The 18,231-nt window shown below is 39.0% G+C and overlaps 5 protein-coding genes across 8 annotated transcripts; all 5 read right to left on the reverse strand.

Moving 5' to 3' along the window:
• Positions 1-12: 12 nt before the first annotated feature.
• On the reverse strand, positions 13-4,033 carry LOC9326139 (RNA-dependent RNA polymerase 1). Its single transcript, XM_021014873.1, has 4 exons — positions 3,785-4,033; positions 1,281-3,671; positions 1,033-1,183; positions 13-953 (listed from the first exon to the last, which is right to left on the reverse strand). Exons 2-4 carry the CDS (start codon positions 3,641-3,643, stop codon positions 144-146), a joined length of 3,324 nt encoding a protein of 1,107 aa, XP_020870532.1. The 5' UTR covers positions 3,644-3,671; positions 3,785-4,033; the 3' UTR covers positions 13-143.
• Positions 4,034-4,284: 251 nt separating this feature from the next.
• Positions 4,285-6,590, reverse strand: LOC9328893 (aspartate-semialdehyde dehydrogenase). Its single transcript, XM_021014876.1, has 7 exons — positions 5,903-6,590; positions 5,697-5,783; positions 5,560-5,604; positions 5,367-5,462; positions 5,159-5,260; positions 4,670-4,824; positions 4,285-4,581 (listed from the first exon to the last, which is right to left on the reverse strand). The coding sequence occupies exons 1-7, from the start codon at positions 6,461-6,463 to the stop codon at positions 4,500-4,502; spliced, it is 1,128 nt and encodes a 375-aa protein (XP_020870535.1). The 5' UTR covers positions 6,464-6,590; the 3' UTR covers positions 4,285-4,499.
• A 519-nt stretch (positions 6,591-7,109) lies between these two features.
• Positions 7,110-9,003, reverse strand: LOC110224522 (CRAL-TRIO domain-containing protein YKL091C). The gene is made up of 6 exons (XM_021010644.1): positions 8,679-9,003; positions 8,122-8,380; positions 7,825-7,861; positions 7,621-7,738; positions 7,425-7,535; positions 7,110-7,348 (listed from the first exon to the last, which is right to left on the reverse strand). Exons 1-6 carry the CDS (start codon positions 8,748-8,750, stop codon positions 7,187-7,189), a joined length of 759 nt encoding a protein of 252 aa, XP_020866303.1. The 5' UTR covers positions 8,751-9,003; the 3' UTR covers positions 7,110-7,186.
• A 432-nt stretch (positions 9,004-9,435) lies between these two features.
• LOC9328894 (dynamin-related protein 1C) lies at positions 9,436-13,567 on the reverse strand. Its single transcript, XM_002892786.2, has 16 exons — positions 13,174-13,567; positions 12,991-13,054; positions 12,710-12,817; positions 12,518-12,619; positions 12,278-12,328; positions 12,142-12,203; positions 11,904-11,994; positions 11,748-11,812; positions 11,458-11,652; positions 11,248-11,367; positions 11,092-11,162; positions 10,567-10,792; positions 10,424-10,474; positions 10,090-10,330; positions 9,874-10,013; positions 9,436-9,786 (listed from the first exon to the last, which is right to left on the reverse strand). The coding sequence occupies exons 1-16, from the start codon at positions 13,303-13,305 to the stop codon at positions 9,661-9,663; spliced, it is 1,845 nt and encodes a 614-aa protein (XP_002892832.1). The 5' UTR covers positions 13,306-13,567; the 3' UTR covers positions 9,436-9,660.
• Positions 13,568-13,819: 252 nt separating this feature from the next.
• On the reverse strand, positions 13,820-17,365 carry LOC9328895 (microtubule-associated protein 70-4). Of its 4 annotated transcripts, none has more exons than XM_021010643.1 (12): positions 16,952-17,357; positions 16,751-16,836; positions 16,403-16,468; positions 16,142-16,312; positions 15,888-16,058; positions 15,639-15,794; positions 15,378-15,524; positions 15,191-15,262; positions 14,582-15,109; positions 14,308-14,488; positions 14,170-14,220; positions 13,820-14,062 (listed from the first exon to the last, which is right to left on the reverse strand). In XM_021010643.1, the coding sequence occupies exons 1-11, from the start codon at positions 17,139-17,141 to the stop codon at positions 14,198-14,200; spliced, it is 1,791 nt and encodes a 596-aa protein (XP_020866302.1). In that variant the 5' UTR covers positions 17,142-17,357; the 3' UTR covers positions 13,820-14,062; positions 14,170-14,197. The 4 variants fall into 4 exon arrangements, with proteins under 4 accessions (XP_020866302.1, XP_020866300.1, XP_020866299.1 ...); XM_021010641.1 differs by having other exon boundaries at positions 14,304-14,488; positions 16,952-17,356; XM_021010640.1 differs by having other exon boundaries at positions 13,820-14,220; positions 14,304-14,488; positions 16,952-17,365.
• Between the last annotated feature and the right edge of the window lie 866 nt (positions 17,366-18,231).

Consider the following 18,231-nt stretch of genomic DNA (forward strand, 5'->3'; position numbering starts at 1 on the left):
CAAAAATTCAGATTAAAAATAGTCTGAGTAAACAGAATGAATTTTAGCGTTACATAGAAAGTAGAAACTTCTGATTTCACTTAAAACCAAACATTTATGTTACATAACTTACAAGTCATAACCAAAACAATAAAAATAAAAAATCAACTCAAACGCAGAACATGGCCTAACCGCTCGAGCGTCTCCTGCCTCTGACGCCTCCCAGCATTGGTCTTCTTGATCCTCACAAGCTTATCATAAACGCACCACGCAAAGCTTAAGAAATGGTCACGATTCAAACCCTCATTATAAAGTCCCCAGTAACTTGAGTGGTACGTTATATGATACCAAGCCGAAGCCTTTGCTGACTCATTTTCTTCTTCAGTAGCATTGAACAACGACAAAGTTTCTTTCCTCAACGCACGAACCGCTCTTCCAATCGACTCTGCATCTCTTCTCTTGGTGAATGACTTTGACATCCTCATGATACCACCACTAAGTATCTCAGCCTCAGTCTTAATCCCATAGTAATCCATTAAATTACCTAACTTGAAATCATAATTCGCCTTGTAGTGGAAAGCTTCATCAACATACTCCTCAAATCCGTCAACTTCCATGTCTTTATCATAAGACTTTAAGGCCACATCAAGAGTAAATGATTTGATCGAGATCAGCGGTGGAGCTCGCTCTTTTACCTCTCTAAAAAGCTTACCGATCACGTTCTTCGACTCATATGTTGGCTTATCCGGTTTCTCCATGAAATCAGGATACTCTTTCACGTAAAGATGTTGCGGTATCTCAGCGGCAACACCAGTTTTTGGGAAATCTACCGCAACTGAAAACTTCCTTGCAAGCTCAATGCATGGGTCACTAAACGCCTTGAGTGGTTCCTTATCCGCAAAGGCGGTATGAGCGTTCGCGATGATACCTAAACTATCATTCACAATGTAGTTTGCGAAGTACTCTTCAACTTCCTGGAAACCGAGTTAGCCAATCAATCTCCTAAAGCAAAAAAATTATAATACAACCAAAGTGATCAATTTTTTTGTTTACCTCAATCGTGACATCATGATCCAAAATTTGAGCAGGTTCAGGAGTGTAGTCCATTGGTTCAGACGTTCTTGGTGGAATCAATTCTTGATCCCAACATACAAAGTATATATCTCCATCTAAATCACTCCCAGAACATTCGTTTGGGTGTGGCCTATGCACAAAAGAACACAAGATTCCAATGAAAGTTCGAGACTTAAACAAAGAAAGCTCGATAAAAAATAAGAATCAAGCTTAGAAAAGTGGTTTACCTCAATCCCTTTTGCGGGAAAACAACGCAGTCCACCATGTGATTCAAAGCTGGGACATTGACAGCTTCAAGAACACGCACGTCACCAGGATGCAAGCAAGGGTTTTTCGCAACAACAACAGGTCCGGTGATGATGAATCGCCTTCCCGGCCTCATGGGATCTGAATACTGCACTACTACCTGACCGTACTCCAATGTTCTGGTCTCATCTAGGCATCCCATCATAGATCTTCCACCAGAAATGAAAATCCTTGTTTTTGTCCGTAGTTCTAACAACTTAGATGCCCTGAAATTCTGAAGCATCATTGAAAGGAAAGGTTCGGCGTCAGGTTTATAGCCACACAAGATCAATGCCTTGAGAATATTTGTGTTCTCCCCTGGAGCCATTAAACCAAGAGCCTCGTGAGCCTCCAAAGGATCAGTTAAGATTGCGTCGAGCCGATCCACAACTTCTCTTTGTTTCTTCTCAAATACACTGTCTTCAACTCCGAGAGTAGACAAAAGTGTAATCAGTTGTCTGTTCATATAACAAGGTTGGTACTTGCTCCATGCCAAAACATCAAGCTTCGTGTTCTCCGACTCGAATTTGCTCATACTCTTCCTCAGAGACAGTTTCTTTGATGAGTTTGGATCAACAGCCACCACTCCTTTATAACCGCCATAACGGATTTGAAAAGCAGATGGAGAAAACTCTGTGAGGCCACATTTCTTAGCCACCCGTCTAGCAAATTCAGCTGAGATCTTTCCTATTCCATCAGAAAACACATAGCGTGTCCCTAAAGATATAATCTCAACATCAGGAATCACTTCGATCTCATCACTCCTAACATTGAGTGTCTCTCTTGACGAGCTAAATGATTGACCAAGCCTTGCAGCATATTTTGCTACATTTCTTATATGGTCAAAATCACCCATCCAAGCTCTGATGTGTGCTGATGTTAGCCCCTCTATCGGTGCAAACATCCAAGCAGAGTTCTCCCGCAACTGGCTGGAAGAAAAGGCGAGAAACTCAAACTTCTTATCGCCTATGACAATCCCATCGCGAAGGACAGAGTATATCCTGTCGTATAACTTGGTTCTTCTTTGAGTAGAAGAGCGTGGAGACAGATCCATGGAACGAACTTTTTCAAGATCTTCATCAACAAATGATACCCTGAGGAAGTTGTTGATATACTTGGAGTAATGTCGAAGCACACGATTCGAAACATTCACCTCTGGTCCAGAGAAATAGACTCTTGCTGGTGTAACTTGAACGCGATACATATAAACAAGTCCATCATCAAGAGATATCGTAGGAGACAGTGGAAGCTTTCCTTTCGAGCTCAACTCCTTGTACTGTTTGCGAAGCCAACGAGCAGGCTCATAGCAAGATTCCCCAAGGTAAAAGAGTTTCTCAAGACAGTGATCTATGAGAGCTCTGTCAATTTTTTTGGGATTAAGCAACTGATAAACATCAAGATCAAGAGCTGGCCCTGGGAGACACGCGTTCTGCACCAATGTATTAAGTTTAAACAAGATCTCAAAAGGCAAATCAAACCCTGGAGGAGGATCAACAACCGGAACAAGCTTGTTCGCGTTAGATGAATAGCTAGAACCGGATTCAATGAGATAAGTGCTGGCTCTGTGCTCTGCATAGTTGGCAAAATTCTCTCTGAAATCAGGAACATTAAGATGAACAGGAAGCTCTAAACAGAAGGCTGTTGATTGACCGATACAAGAAGATGAAGTGAAATCTGTAGTCCTTATCCATTGCTCATCAGACCCATCACTGTAAAAATCCATCATTCCAAACAAAAGATTGATAGGTTGATCCTCTTTCTCAAAGATTTTAGGAGCACCAATCACCTGAATCACGAGAAACTTCGACGACCGTCCTTGCGGGGAATGCAAATCGATCTGCCATATATTCTCATACGAAAGCTCAAGACGATAGTCCTTTTGATACCAAGAAAACGAAAAATGCAGTTTCCTCATCCCAATTCCAAAGGAGACAGAAACATCTTGAGCACTCCAGAGAGTTAAAAGCGTCTGAGTTGAGACTTGACATCCAAAATACATCTTTAAACCAGAGATGTTGTGCAATGAAGCTCTTGGCTTTGGAACAATGTCTTGTTCCACTTCAAAAGCATTGAGATAAGATCTCCCATAATAAAGACGACGTTCTGCGGCACCCGTGATGATCTGCCTTGCATATATCTCATTTGTGAATTGAACAATGGCAAAGACTCTTGGACCACCTTTCTTTGGTTGTCTAACTTTGATAGCGTAAACAGTGCCTGAACCAGTGAGTCTTTCAAGAAATTTCTTAACTTCCTCTGCGCTCACACCATTCGGGAATCCAAACACTTGAATTGTCTTCCCCATCTTCTCTATAAAATTTTCTTCTATCAACCTAAACAAATTTTTTTTTTGAAGAATCTTAAGATCACACTACTCAAACAAGAACACGAAATAACGAAAGTAGAAACAGAGGTGCTTAAAGATATACGATGACAGATGACTTACCGCGGCGATGACTGATCGATCTTCCCTCTGATGGCCTTTGGATTCTCACTTTCATTTACACTGGGAACAAACACCCCAGTACAATAATTATCTAAAGAAAAAGAGAAGAAAAGACCCAAGTCCACCAAAGACTATAAGTCTTTCTCAGGTTTCTTATTGGCCGAGCTTGTATCCTCTGTTTCGCGTAGGCTTACGTCCGATTGCTGACGTCAATATAACAGAGTTTAATCGGACGGTGGAAAGAGCTCTCTCATTGGTGTATTATTATTAAAGACTAAAGCGAGAGGATCGACTGATTAAGATTTAAGGAGCCTTTAAAAAAGGAAGTAGAGATATTTTCATGGAAACGAAAAATATACAATTCTTAGTAACGAGGGACTTAATTTTTAAACAAGTAAATATATTTGCAATCGTACTATCTTATCATCAAAGTGAAAAGGAAAGACAATGTGGGACCCCTATACTTCAGTGGTTCTCTTCGGTGAGATCCTCTGTGACCATTCCTATTATAAAGCTTCTTCCATTAAACCAAGTCGGTACAGATTCGAACCGGCAAATTGCCAATAGGTTCAAGCGTGGGGATGAGTGAATGAAGAAAGTAACAAAATTGGTCAAATAGAAAAATGAGACAAATTCTTGTCTCAAATCTGATAATACAGTGATCTCTCTTTGTCAAGAATTTCATAACAAGCAAAGTGAGAGGGAGGCTTCAAATTCAGAGAAGCATCTCTGCAATCTGAACAGCATTCAGAGCAGCTCCTTTCCGTATTTGGTCTCCGCAAACGAATATGTCCAGCCTGAATTCACCAAGTTATATCCTTTTAACCTAATGGAAAACAAAAACTCAATTGCTTCACATTCAATAGAAAAGAGTGAGACTTTTACCCGAAATCGCCATCTTGAGACACGTCTCGCCTTATCCTACCAACCGCTACATCGTCTTTGTTAGAGACATCTAGTGGAGTAGGGAAAGTATTTGAAGCACGGTCGTCTATTATATAAACTCCAGGTGCTTTCTTCAGTATCTCCCTTGCTGTGTTCTGTTAAAATACAGTAAGAAAAACAGTTATAACCTGAATAAGAACTTGATCATAACACTCTTTTAATCGCGCAAGAAGAATCACAATACATGCTAGCAGACCAAGTCCAAAGAACAACTTCAGAGTTTAACTCTGCAAGTGCATCAAGAACTATCCGGGCCTACTTATGCTGATTACATACAGCTCCACATTTTTCTACGGGTGGAATTAAACTGACCATAGAATGTGGTTTAAAACTTTAAATCATGATTCAAATCGACATATCAGTGATGAAATCATTAGGTAACACAACAACACAGAATCCGCAGAAATCGGGTTCGATGTGTGTTATTACCTCATCAAGAGGATTCTCAAACTGAAGATTCACACTCTCTGCATGAGCACGCATAACTGGAACACGTATACACGTAGCTGTTACTTTTACTTCTGTGTCATTCTGTGAAGGGCAAGAAAATGGTGTGAGATCTCTAACACAACCAAAATTTTGAACAAAAGATCAAAGTGAAATGAACACAAAGTAACACTTTAAGTAACCCACTCACCCAGATCTTCCTTGTCTCCTTCACAAGTTTCATTTCCTCTTCATTGTAACCATTGTCAAGAATAGGGGCATTATGCGAAAATAAGTTAAATGCATACTGCACAAAACATAAAAACCATCAAATTACTCAAAAAGGGATTCAAGATCAACAGTCAACACATTCGAAACAAACCATAAGCAAATTGAGCAATCACCTGCTGCCCGAAGATGTTACAAGTCGGAGGTTTACCCTCTAAAACCTAAGAAAACACACCAATGCAAAGTAAGCCAACAAGCAGAATCACTACTCAGCACAATCATTAATCAAAGAAGGCTGAAATAGAAACAAAACCTCACGAGTCTGCTGAACAAGCTCTTCCATAGCTGCAGCACCAGCACCACTAGCTGCTTGATATGTACTTACCACCATTCTCTTCACCTATTATTATAACCAATCAAACCTTATTCAGAGCACAAAAGTCTAAAGCTTTCATGGGTTCCATTGATTCTCTAACTACCCTTCAAATTTGGACTAAGACATCAGAATAAAAATCGAACCTTTGCGTGACGATGAAGAGGAGTCACAGCCATCAAACAGATAATGGTGGAGCAATTAGGGTTTGCAATCAAAGCCCCTTTGCCCATTCCAACTTTAATCCCTTTCATTGCTTCTGGATTCACTTCCGGAATCACAAGCGGAACTCCATCAACCATTCTAAAAGCCGAGCTATTATCAACAACAATGGTTCCTTTCTCCGCCGCGAGAGGACCAAACTCCTTGCTTATGGATCCACCAGCACTGAACAAAGCAATGTCTACGCCGTCGAAGCTCTCCGCCGTGAGCTCCTCCACCGTGTATTCACGGCCATCGAAGGCAACACGTTTCCCTGCGGAGCGTTTCGATGCAAGCATCTTGACGGAGCTATAAGGGAAGTCTCGATCGGATAACACGGAGAGGAATTCTTGTCCGACGGCTCCGGTAACGCCAACGACGGCGAGAGAAGGCGCAGATTCTTGGAGAGACATTTTGACTCTTGCGGAGAAGTGTCTGGGTGTAGCTCTGAGAGGAAGGCGAGAGAGGAAATGGGTTTGTGGAGTTTGATGAGTGAACGTCGCCATTGTCGCCGTCGTGAGGAAGAAGAAGTGAGAGATAGAGAGATTTTGGAGGCGGCTGATAGAAAAAGTTTGGGACTTTAAAGAGTGCAAGTGAATTAACCAACATCTTCAAAAGTCAAAACAGCAGGATTTTTTAATTTCATAAACAGAAACGGCATGATGTTTGAAACTGCTCATTCACCAGATTGAGTATATTCACACAACTTTCTCATGCTTAGTCTCATTTCTTCTTTTGGAAATATAAAGTTGTTGAACAGTCCTTTGTCATATATAGTTGGCTTAGGGGTCATATTTTGTCAATCATTTCATTAAAGAGATCTTGATTCTGGTTTTTAGCTTAAGGACATAGCTAACTTTGGAATCTTACAAGTACAACAAGAGGACATTAAGTCTCTAGATGTTAGTCTGGTTCTGATGATCGATTCCTGAGCGAATAGATAGATATCAAGTTATCAACCATGTTCCATCCTCATTCAATGTGTTTTACTTTTGATGTGAATTGGAAAAGATGAAGCAAAAGCGATCACTCAGTGACCAGGTTGAATATAGTCGCACAAGTTTCTCATGTTCTCATTTAAAGATGTAACACAAGTTTTGTTGATTTGTTATGACTTATGACCATTACAGAATGAAATATTAAAGCAGTAGGAAAATAAAATAATAATAGTCAAATAGATTAAAGCAGGGTTTAGGGTTTTCAGGTTAATGCTTCCAAAAGTTAAAGAGTCAGACATTATTGTTTGTTAGAGTTACTGGAGCAGACTGAGGAAGAAGAACATCTTGGATTGCTGTGAGCTTAGCTCGGCCACCGTACTCTTCCGGTAAAGCTTCTGCTCCGATCTCCTCCTCGAATTTTTTCAGTTCTTCTCCGTCCGTTACTATCACAATCTATACAACAACAAAACAAAGAATAATGTGCTTGAGATTGCTTAAAAACATGTTAAAAGAGGGTTATGGATCAAACCTTTTCCTGAGTTGCTTTCTCTAAAAAACGGCAGACGAATTTCCAAACGGTCACGAAGAATCCGGGCATATGCAAGATGTAGCATTTTGCAAGGCGTTCCGGGTAGTAAGACTAGAGAAACATGTTCAAAATTTAAAAGATAGGACCTTCTTTTTTTGTGTGATCTACATTGTTTCAGAAAAAGAGGAGAGCTTACTTGTAAGAATTGAAAGCCAGTGATCAATCCACGAGCATCAAGATTCTTATATGTAATGTTTGCCAGATCAATAACGGCTACTAATTTCTCACCTCCAATTTCTTTGCCATTGTTTCCACTGAAACATGAAAACCAAAAAGCTTGTAATAGAACCGACTAACCAGAAGATTACTGAAGTGTTTTGTTTTGATAATGTGTAAACACCTTGCGATTGTTTTGTCTAGCACATAAACAACGAACTCTGCAACACCAAACACATAAAAGATTAGTTCATAGATACTTATATCAAGAATCAACTCAAGGAAAACACATAATATGGATTCAAAAAACTTCATGCATCTGAAGTCAACTGAATCAACAGGATTTATATGAAACTACTTTAATAACCAGAGAACCAGGAAAGAAGCTGATTAGTTCTATGAATACAAAAAGTCATTGAAAGCCAAGGAACATATTCTATCCACTGAAAGTCAAGGTCAGAAACAAGTGAGAGGTGATTACTCTTGAAGTTAGCTGGATCCTTAGAAGCAAAATGCTTAGAGGTTATGACAAGCACCAAAGGGTGTCCGGATTTGGTTGGACCCTGAAGACAGACCTTTCTGAATTCCAATTCATCCTTCACTTCTGACTCAGGGATGAATCCAGTTGGAGGAATCATGGAGGCTCTCCACTTTTGCCAATCTACAAACATCTTTGCTGCCTTGTCTGGGTCCATTGATCTTGCCACCAGGAACCTCATCAATGTCGGTTTTTCATATCCCTTTTCAGAGGAAACAACCACAAAAAAAAAAACCATGGATGAGATTTTCTGATTATGATGAATGACTTTTACTAAACTGTTTACTGTTAGGGTTTCTGATGGGAAGCTCAAACCTAGCTAATCAGACGAACTACTATGACGAGAATGAGATAGAGTTTTCACAGTGTAGCTCATAAAAATCAAATGACAGATCTTTTTCTCATTTTCTAACGAGACATTGACAGTGAAACTCATGAAACGGCCAAAAGATACAAACTTTGTAAATTTGTAATGAAACTAAAGCGTCGAATTTGATTACCTCAGTGGAGGAAGAGAGTTTCTCGACCGATTTTCTCAACTGGGTCAAGGCAAGTTCTTGGCTTTCCTCCATGATCTTTGGCTCTCAGATCCTCAAAACTCACAGAAAGAAATAAAGAGAGAGCCTTTGTGGTCCGTACAGACGCACGATAATGTCAGTTGGAAAAGTAAAGAGCTTTGATGTTGACAGAGACCCAGAAGCCACAGGAAGACAAAGTATTTGGCACTTGTTTCTACGGTAAGTGGATAGAAGAAAGAAACCTTTCCCCAATTCGCTGCGATGCAATAAATGGACAGCTGGAAGTTGAAGCTCTCTCTCTTTGACTTTTGTTTCTTACTACTTTGACGATTTAAAACAGCTGTGATGATTACATGACTTTTACTCCTAAATCCCGAATCTTAAGGCTTTTATAGGTCTTTTAATCATTTTTCTGATGAACCATGTGAAACAGGCTTGTTAAGGGGTATACTCTAGCTGCTGGTTCTTCATTAAGTGTTGGAAATTTAGTTCTAACGATTTTCATTGTTCGTCACAGAAGAAAAGTCCTTATCGTTGATAAGTTGGTTCTTTCTAAATGAGAGATATAAATTGAATTTTCAAGAAAGATTAGCGTCTTTGTCGTCTATTTGTTTTTCATACAGCTTGAATTGGATCCGAATAATGGCACAAGTGGACACCAACTGAATAAAAATCACAGGTCACATTCTTCCATATGTTCGTTAGTTGTATCCTTTTTGTCTAGTGTCAAGAGTGCGACTTCAAAATATGGCTCAACTGTTCTAAAACCAGTATTCAAGAATCCAAGATACACACCAAAAAAAGTGGGAAAGTTGTGATAGAAATTAGCGACCGAAGAAAACATGAGTAATCGCGTGTGTGTTTGTGTGGATTGGAAGTTAGAACTCCCAACATATCTATTATAATGCAGTGCCCACACGAACAAAGAAATTAACAATATCAAAGAATATTTCTTAGCAAATCCTTACTTCCAAGCCACAGCATCGATGTCATCTCTAGCTTGTTTGTAAAGCTCGAGCCGTTTAGCTAAGGTTCCTCTTCGTTCCATCAGCTGTGGGTCTTCGTCCAACATCGCACCCAGCTTCTCCTTCTGCATTATTTTTTATTAAAAATTTTCTCGATTTGGGTATTTTCTCTCAAGCAACAAAATAATCCAAAGGGTAATAATATAGTTTACCTCTTTCCTGCCAACTTGAGCGTAGAAGAAGTTGAGAAGCGATCTCTTAGCTTCTCTAACTTGGCAGTAAACGACAGCTTTGGGAAGTGAGTTTCTCAATGTGTCGCAGACCATGTTTATGTATGCACTCACGTTGGATCCTGAGTTATCCAAAGTCAACAAACAAAGATTTGATACTGTGTCATTCATAAGCAAAGGGAGGCGACAGACACATACCGATCTTTCTGAAGTGATTATCGGAGTAGGGGTCTGCGTTTGGTGCTGGGGCATTCCTTGGGTTTGGTTTCTCTTTCTCGGGTTCAAGATGCAGTTTCCTGAAGAACTCAACCGTGAGGTAGCTGGATTCCATATCCACCAGACGTAGAACCGTTTTCCTGCTTTCATCTCTGAATCTTTCGAGAGCTTCATTTGCAGCAGCTGCTATATCGCTTGCTAGAGTCGGGAATCGCTTCAGTTCCTGATAAAAACATCAATGGCATTTTAGGACTAAAACAGCACGTAAAGAGCTAAGAGGAATTCTAAAGACCAAAGGCCTCTTCTCAGTTCTTACCTCTGTTTCCGAAATGGACTTTCTGACCAGCTCCTTCAATACGAAATGCACCTAGGAAATATCAAACAGCAATCAAAAATATAGTCAATTTACTGAAATTAAGTCTCAAAAGTAATGGAATCTAATAAATTTTGGAAGCATACTGCATCGACAGTGGCTTCAGCTGGTCCTTTGAAATAGCTTATGGATCCATCAATGAGCCTTCTGTATCCTTGTTCAGGAGCAATAAGATGCGGCTGATAACCATCAGCTTCTGAAACAACCTTCTGCACATTTTTGGTAGAGAGATGTCGATCAAAGGGAAGTTTCTTTAAGGCTGCTGGTAATTGATGGTCAAAAACTCCATAAATCCGGTCTCCACCAGGTCGTCTGATACAAACATCATAATAAATCTAAGAAGACCAACTTTACCGGACTTACATTGTGAAATTATATGAAGCATTTTTTGGCAAACATCTATGAAAAGGTCATTGATGTAATTTTTTAACTAAAACTGCACATCCTTCGTCTGAAAACTGACTAGAAGGTAAGCACATTATTCTGGAAACGCCACTATCTTTAAAAAATTTCATAGACTCCAAATTGAGCATCACAATCGCAATGTAATAGCACACCAACAACTAATTATAAGCTTTACGAATAAGAAGCAGAATAACTAAATCACTTACCCTCCATCCAAGTGCTCCTTAAAGACACGATCAAATGCCCGGCAGAGTTCCAGAATTGTGTAAAGTTGGGCCTGAAATCATATATTTAGAGAGTGACTATCCATACGATTCTGATGCAACTCTGAATACCATTTACTTAATGATTTAAAATCTTACTCCTGAATCTACTGCAATGGGTCTCCCAATCCTATCCAGCTCTGCATTTATCTCATCGATGCTTTTGTTGATCAAAGCAACAATACTGGGTATTTTCTGCCTGATAACAGTCTCTAAGTGCTAATAAAGAGGAAAACAAGGGAGAAAGTCAAAGCTAAGCATTCAAGCTTTAATTTAAATGAGATCTGTGCAAGCAAATCCAACGGGTACCTGAGACAAGAGTTTTGCTAGATATTCTGATCCCATTCTACTGGCTAAGTGCCCGTATTCAGGGCTTGTTTCAAAATATTCTCGCTCTTTTCTACGTGCAGCAATCATATCAACCCTCTTATTAATATCAGCTTGTGAACGATTCACAATTCCAACCCAGGGATGTTGCAAACGGTACGACCTTCCCTCAAGAACCTTCACCAGATAGGTAGAGGAGTTGTCAAAGTATATTAAACAAGTAACTGAATTAGTTGACACCCCAAGGTACAGAAATCAAGAAAAACGCTTACGTCTAGACAATCTGTTCCTTTATCCATGATATCAAGCTTGGTTGCAACTCCAAAAGTCCTTTCGCCTACAGAAATATATTAGAAGGTTAAAAAAATGTTGTGGAGTGTAAAAAGTCACTACTTTCCAGTTACTAGGAAACTACATTTAGATCGTACCTGTAGGATCAACTTCTCTAGCAAGTTTTATAGCGTCCGAGGTAGCGATATCTTGATTTGCTGGAGAAATAGCCAATATGATGCAATTTGGCTGCAGTTAAAACAATTCATGGATAAGCTTCCAGAGTTGATATTATAGTGAGCGATGATGATCAAATGCATTCTTCTGTTCAACTTGGTTGGAAAAGATGAATATATTTCCGAAACCGTCTTAGTAATAGCTTAGAGCAAGACTGACCTTTTCAACATAAGAGCGGACCATATTTTCAATGTCTTGGACAATACTATCCGGTTGTCCCTCTACAAAAATAATATTCATATCATTGACTAGTTTAAGCACAAGCTACTGGATAAAAGAAATATTAAACTCTTACCTACAGCAACCTTCGTCAAACCCGGAAGATCTATGAGCGTAAGATTAACAACTGTAGAGAAAAGAGTAAAGTGATCAAAGTCACATAAAAGAAGTTAGCAAAATTGGAATCTTCAAATCTAATCGTACTACTCTTTAGCTCATTACAGCTGGTATCAATAATATAGAAAATTTACTGTGTTGGTTTCTGAACTAACTACAATAGCAATGCATTACAAGAAAGATGGTCTTAAGCACAAACCATTAGGAGAATATATGCTCAGCTGAATTGGAATGTTTGAGATTTGTTTAGACTTCCCAGTAATACGATCAGTTTCATCCTCAATTTCCTTGCGCACAGCAGCTGGAAATAGAAGAACACTTAATTAGCCCGACATGCCTTTGTGGATTTCATTGTTTCCAGCAATTAGCATGAAAGATTCAGTCAACCTACCAAAATCAGCAAATCTCTTCTTAGGAGCATGAAGAAACTCAGCGTACTCAGTTGTCCCTTCTTCAGTCTTATGAAGCTGCAATACCAATGGCCTCCTAGTAACGATACCTGATAAATCAAATGGTAGTAAAAATGTTCATGTAATGCTCTCAAGATCACAGAGCTTCGCTAAAAAAATTCAAATCGAAGCAACTAAGAGCACGAAAGTTTCCGAAAACCTAGTTTCAAATCCAAACATCGGGGAAGCTAGACAAAATTGCTTAACGAGAGGTACAAATTACCAGATCCACGAGGCAGAAAATCTCTTCCCACAACACTTTCTAGAACTGAAGATTTTCCGGAACTCTGATCCAAAAAATCAACCAAGCAAAATGATAAAATCAGAAACGTAGAGATTAAAGAGGCGAGAAGTGAGATCGGATCTTAACGTAGAAATGTGTGTATTCAATAGAAAGAGATCAAACCTGGCCACCAACAACAGCGACGGTTGGGAGAGCTTCCCAAAGCGACATTCCTTCACCGCCATGATCTCCGAGGACAGTACAAGCCCTCTGGATTTTGTTAATCAGACCTATCAAACTTTTCATCGTCGCCATGTTTCCTGGAAAGTATCACAGATCCAGAAAATCTCTCACCGAAGCTCAGATCTAGATCTAACGAATAATCGGATGATGGATTTGAAACGTCCGGCGAGTTTTTGACTCTCTCGCGGCGGTAGGAGAGATTGATGAATCTGGGAGAAAAGAGGAAAGAACCCAATGGAACAGAGAACGGTAATGGGAAAAACAATTTCAAACCAAGAAAGTAGGACTTCTTATTCAAATATATAATACTTTTGGGCCGAAAGTGAAAATATATCAAATCCCACGTCGCGAAACGCGTACCGGTCAACGATACGGAGCCGGTTCAATCATGTGGTTATGTTCTTTTCTTTTCTTTTCTTTTAATTCAAACTTACTAATTATCATTAAGTCTGATTGAACCGGTTCAATAGATAAAGTCTGATTACAAATGTTGTAAACATCCTTCTTAGTGATGGTTATGTTCATTAACTCTACTCTCGTTTTCTCCAGATTTTTTGGGTTTGACCAGTTCTTTAAAGACAAAAAATTAGGCTGCCAAAATAATCGACAGAGAAATGAGTAAAACCGGGTTAGGTTAACAAGAATATTAAACTAAGAGGAGAGAGTGACACACACACAAGTGAAAGCTTAAAATGTTAAAGAAAACATAATCCTACCTCTACTACTACTACTATACATAACACAACAAAGTAAAGAGATATATCAGCCAAGTGAAGTTAATTTCTCCCTTTACCTTGAATGTTGGAATGCTTTAGAGAAGAAGCACACATCGAATCAATCTGGTTCTTTACATCTCTTTCAGCTTTTGAATCCCTTCTCTCAATTTGACACAAGAACCATTAAAGGCAAGCCACAGAGATCAACCAGTGATTGATCGAATCAGTTTGTCACTGTGTGCTCCTCGTCATCCCAATTCGTCCAGACACTCTACAAAAGATAAAATGCGTAAAACAATAATGACATTTGAAGGTCATACTAGATAAAGCTCATTGTAGTTGATGTGATGATACCTTCCAGAAAGCAGTTGAGCAGTGTTTCCCTTTGAGACTGAGAGACGTCTGGTTTTACTATCTTGTTGTCCTTTATCAACACGCATTGCAGCAACTTCTTTCCCCATTACAGCTACTTCTCTTCGCATCTTCTTTGCCTCAACGTCCATCGCTTTTGTCAATGTTTCAACCTTCTTGGCCAACATCTATATATACAAAAACCAAATCTTTAGACTGTATTATAGAACATTTCATTTAAAGGCTACAAAGAACAGAAAAAAGGCCAAGCAATAGCAAACCTCAATAGCTTCGTCCTTGTCTCTCAGGCTCTGATCTTTTTCATGCGCAGCTTTTCTTAATGTTATGACCTCTTTCTGCAGCAAATCGTACAAGACACCTGGGACGCTATCATTATTTGTTGACTTGTCATCTGATTCTTCTTTCCCTTTTACTGAGCTAGGCGTCTCGCCTCTGCTAGTTCCTTCAGAAGACTGGTGGTTCAAAGGAAAATTTGATCTCGGTCCATTTATTAGCACTTTGCTTCTATCCAATGATCGGGTGCCCCCATCAAATGATCTTGATGTTCCTTTTGCATGCTTCAATACAGTGCTTGCACTAGCAGTCAATGATCTAAACTGAGAACTTGGTGTTCTCTTAATCAACGAGCCATTTGATGTAATTTTTGGACTTGTTTCAGCTCCACCAAGGGATTGTCTTCGAGAAGGCCCGTTGCTCGAGCTTCTACCAACGGATGTGCCTCTGCTGCTGCTGCTTGCAGGCCCCTTTAAACTCTCTTCTAACACTCTAAGCCGCAGTAGAAATTTCTCCTAAAATAAGTAAAATCAGCAATTCCTAAGTTAGGACATAAAAAAAAGATGGTTAACAATGTCCCGCAGCTATGATTCTACCTTCAGCTGAGCTTCAGATTTTGCAGCTCGGTCAGCTATGGCAAGTTTGTCGCGTAGTTGTTGCATTTCTCCCTGTCCAAACAGAACGGCGATGGCAGTAGTTTTAGTTAATCTCTGTAAATATGAATCGCAACTTGAAGCAGCATGAGAATTTAAATATTATATATTTATATATATCAACAATTACCTGCAGAAATCGACGTTCTTCAAGCCACTGCCTTACAGGCATCACTTTGTCATTAGAATCTTTCCATTCGTTTGCTACAACAGTAGCAACTCTGTTTGCATTTACCTTTGCACGGGCCAATTCCCGTTCAAGAATTTTCCTCTCTTCCTAAGGAAAAGACAAAACACCACAATTACGATCAGTACGAGACCAAAACACTAACTAACAAGAAAAGCAGTAAGTTACTGAGGCACTATAGAGTATAGAGAATACGAAATATACATTCATTTCTTGAAATTTCCTCTGGTAATCTCTCACTGCATTTGCGGCTGCACCACCAGCAAGAACAGCTTCTTCTAACTCTCGCACACTCTGCATAAGCTTTTCAACTTCTGCAACCTTCTGTCTGTGCATCTTGTCTATAATTCTATTTTCTTCCTATTATAACAAATAAGGCCACCATATGGTAAGAAAGGGAAGAGATACTGTATTTTAATGTTCCAATGTGTAAAAGAAATGATATAGACATACCTGACAAATTTCAATCTGTTTCATCAATTCTTGATTCTTATTCTGGAGATCATCAACCATTGAAGCCTTTGCCAATGCAGACTGAACTGTCCTTTCAGCGTCAAGCAAAGCTGCTTCCTTTGATTTGGTTAGGCGGTCCAATGATCTGTTGTCGTCTTGCAGTTTAGCAATCTACCAATCAAAACATGTAAAACCAAATGAGAAGGTTGTTAACTTGTTGAATCCAGCTATACAAAGATAAGGAAGGAAAATACTTCTAGTCTGGCAAGCTTCAGTTCAGCTTCTAAAGGGGCAAGAATAGCTTCAATTGGAGGCATGTCATCATCCTTTTGAGCAGCATGAACCCTACGAAGAGAGGCTTCTGCTGCAAACTGAGCTGCCATGGAAGCCTTCTTTTCTTCATTTATCATCTTGATTTCAAGGTTCTGTGACAACATACAACATTCTCACATACAGAATTAAGAGAAAAAAAACAAAAGGAATCACAGAACAAAGGAGAGATATTACAAGCATACTTTACTCTCAAGAAGATTTTCAACCAGTTTGAGTTTTTCCGCCATCTTTCCCAACTCTTCAGTGAGCTTCAACACTCAAGTCAAACAGCAAAGAGGTCAGTACACAGAGAGTGTAAAGACATTAAACATAATAAAATGCGCGGACATAACCTTAGGATGGTTGTAGCAATACCCAAATCAAACTGAAGTAAGATCAGAGACAAGCGATATATAGCTGAGATGACTAATTCCAAATAACCAAGTTACATGACTAGTCCATCTTCTATAAATAGGAATATCACACACAATGCGACTCAAGTTCAATACTTTGTTTATGCAATGGAAGCTTAAAAGAATAAGGGCTTAAACCTCTTCAACAGCCTTCTCTCTTTGTCGTTCAGACAACCTCAAAGCTTTGATTTCAGCTTGTCCTTCAGATAATTCCCTATCCTTATCTGTATAACCCCAAGTCAATGTTACAATAACAAAGCATGCACGTTGCTAAAACAAAAGTCGTCCAAATCCAAAACCAATTTCAAATTCCATAGTCAATCACCAACATTCTCGTACCTCTGACTTCATTCTCCAGCCGATTTAACTCAATTCTCACGGGATCTGAGCCATGTAGAAGGTTCATGAACTCGTTATCCGCGTCAAAGCTTGGTCTCATCGACCTCCGTCGTGATAAGCCCTTGCTTCCTCCTTCTCGATACGACGCCGATATGGCCAATGAAGGTGACATAAATCCTCTTTCCTCCATGTCTTTTTGCGATCTCAATCCTCACCACAATTCCGAATTCCAAATTGAACCAAATGCTAAAAGTTCTAAAGTTTCAACAACAGACCAACAAAAATCAACTATATACACACACATAAGCCCAAGCTCATCAAATGCTAGGGCTTGAAATCGTTTAAGAGAAGAGAACACTTTTGTTTTTTAGTTTTGCAGAGAGAAAGAGAGAGATTTAAATGAGGTTTAAGGGTATGGTTAGTTGTTAAAGAGTGACAACGATAGAGACAGAGATATTGATTAGCGTCACTCTTAGTTACTACTGTTTAATTTACTCATAATAGTTGAGATTAGAGAGTTAAAAAAATGATTTTAGTACATTCTTGTCCAAAAGAAATTACCATAACACTGGTGTTCGTATAAATATGGTTAATTTACATTGAAGGAATTAGGGACCATCTGTATTTATTTATTTGTATGTGTTGTCAAATTATTAGGGACCATCCCATTTTGTCCAAACATGTACGACAAATGTAAATTCACTAGAGACCATGTCTCCTTTTTCTAAAATGAATGACACAACTTCTAATCTGTTTTCTTTTATACTATCAAATTTCAGATTAATTTTTGTATGTATATGTACATTCATGTTATTTTCCTCTCTCTTTTTTCATCAATGCATATATTTGTATAGATTTTTTTTGAAAAGGGGGTGCTATGGAAGTTTAATTTTCGTTGAATTTGAGTATATTTCATTTCTTCAAGATACTACTATAGCTAGTGAAGAAATCAATGTAAGAGGAGACAAGAATCTTTGAACTTTAAAGAGCCGAACATGTCCCAAGTCCGGACCACGGTCAAACCAACTAATCTCAAATTTTGAGCTGTTTTATTTACATTATCTTAGTTTTTATTGTATTACATTATTCATCTGAACACGTTTCATCTAGATTTTAATAGCAAGCAATTCACGGTTCCAAAATTTAACGACTTTCTGATAGACGATTCAAACTGTAACACACACATCCCACAAAAGAAAATGTTATCTGCAACACGCAGAAATCGTCATTAAGTTTACTTGTATAAACAACCAAAACTTACATACCCGTGAATATAATTT

This window comes from Arabidopsis lyrata (genome assembly GCF_000004255.2).
Source record: "Arabidopsis lyrata subsp. lyrata unplaced genomic scaffold ARALYscaffold_1, whole genome shotgun sequence".
NCBI lineage: Eukaryota > Viridiplantae > Streptophyta > Magnoliopsida > Brassicales > Brassicaceae > Arabidopsis > Arabidopsis lyrata.

Bases quoted from the DNA above. Each gene is read 5' to 3' on its own strand.
- LOC9326139 (XM_021014873.1), bottom strand. From the start codon at position 3,643: ATGGGGAAGACAATTCAAGTGTTTGGATTCCCGAATGGTGTGAGCGCA. The intron at 1,184-1,280 runs GTAAACCACTTT...TTTTGTGCATAG, and splicing joins TTCCCGCAAAAGGGATTGAG to GCCACACCCAAACGAATGTT. The intron at 954-1,032 runs GTAAACAAAAAA...CTCGGTTTCCAG, and splicing joins ATCATGATGTCACGATTGAG to GAAGTTGAAGAGTACTTCGC.
- LOC9328893 (XM_021014876.1), bottom strand. From the start codon at position 6,463: ATGGCGACGTTCACTCATCAAACTCCACAAACCCATTTCCTCTCTCGC. The intron at 4,825-5,158 runs GTAATAACACAC...GTATTTTAACAG, and splicing joins TTGAGAATCCTCTTGATGAG to AACACAGCAAGGGAGATACT. The intron at 4,582-4,669 runs GTAAAAGTCTCA...TGGTGAATTCAG, and splicing joins TCTCAAGATGGCGATTTCGG to GCTGGACATATTCGTTTGCG.
- LOC110224522 (XM_021010644.1), bottom strand. From the start codon at position 8,750: ATGGAGGAAAGCCAAGAACTTGCCTTGACCCAGTTGAGAAAATCGGTC. The intron at 8,381-8,678 runs GTAATCAAATTC...TCCTCTGAAAAG, and splicing joins AACTCTCTTCCTCCACTGAG to GGATATGAAAAACCGACATT. The intron at 7,349-7,424 runs GTTTGATCCATA...GTTGTTGTATAG, and splicing joins AGAAAGCAACTCAGGAAAAG to ATTGTGATAGTAACGGACGG.
- LOC9328894 (XM_002892786.2), bottom strand. From the start codon at position 13,305: ATGGCGACGATGAAAAGTTTGATAGGTCTGATTAACAAAATCCAGAGG. The intron at 11,653-11,747 runs GTAAGCGTTTTT...TATCTGGTGAAG, and splicing joins AAGGAACAGATTGTCTAGAC to GTTCTTGAGGGAAGGTCGTA. The intron at 10,331-10,423 runs GTAAGAACTGAG...TGTTTTTATCAG, and splicing joins AGTCCATTTCGGAAACAGAG to GAACTGAAGCGATTCCCGAC.
- LOC9328895 (XM_021010640.1), bottom strand. From the start codon at position 17,141: ATGGAGGAAAGAGGATTTATGTCACCTTCATTGGCCATATCGGCGTCG. The intron at 16,469-16,750 runs GTTTAAGCCCTT...TGAGTGTTGAAG, and splicing joins GAGAGAAGGCTGTTGAAGAG to CTCACTGAAGAGTTGGGAAA. The intron at 16,059-16,141 runs GTATTTTCCTTC...TTTGATTGGTAG, and splicing joins TGAAGCTTGCCAGACTAGAA to ATTGCTAAACTGCAAGACGA.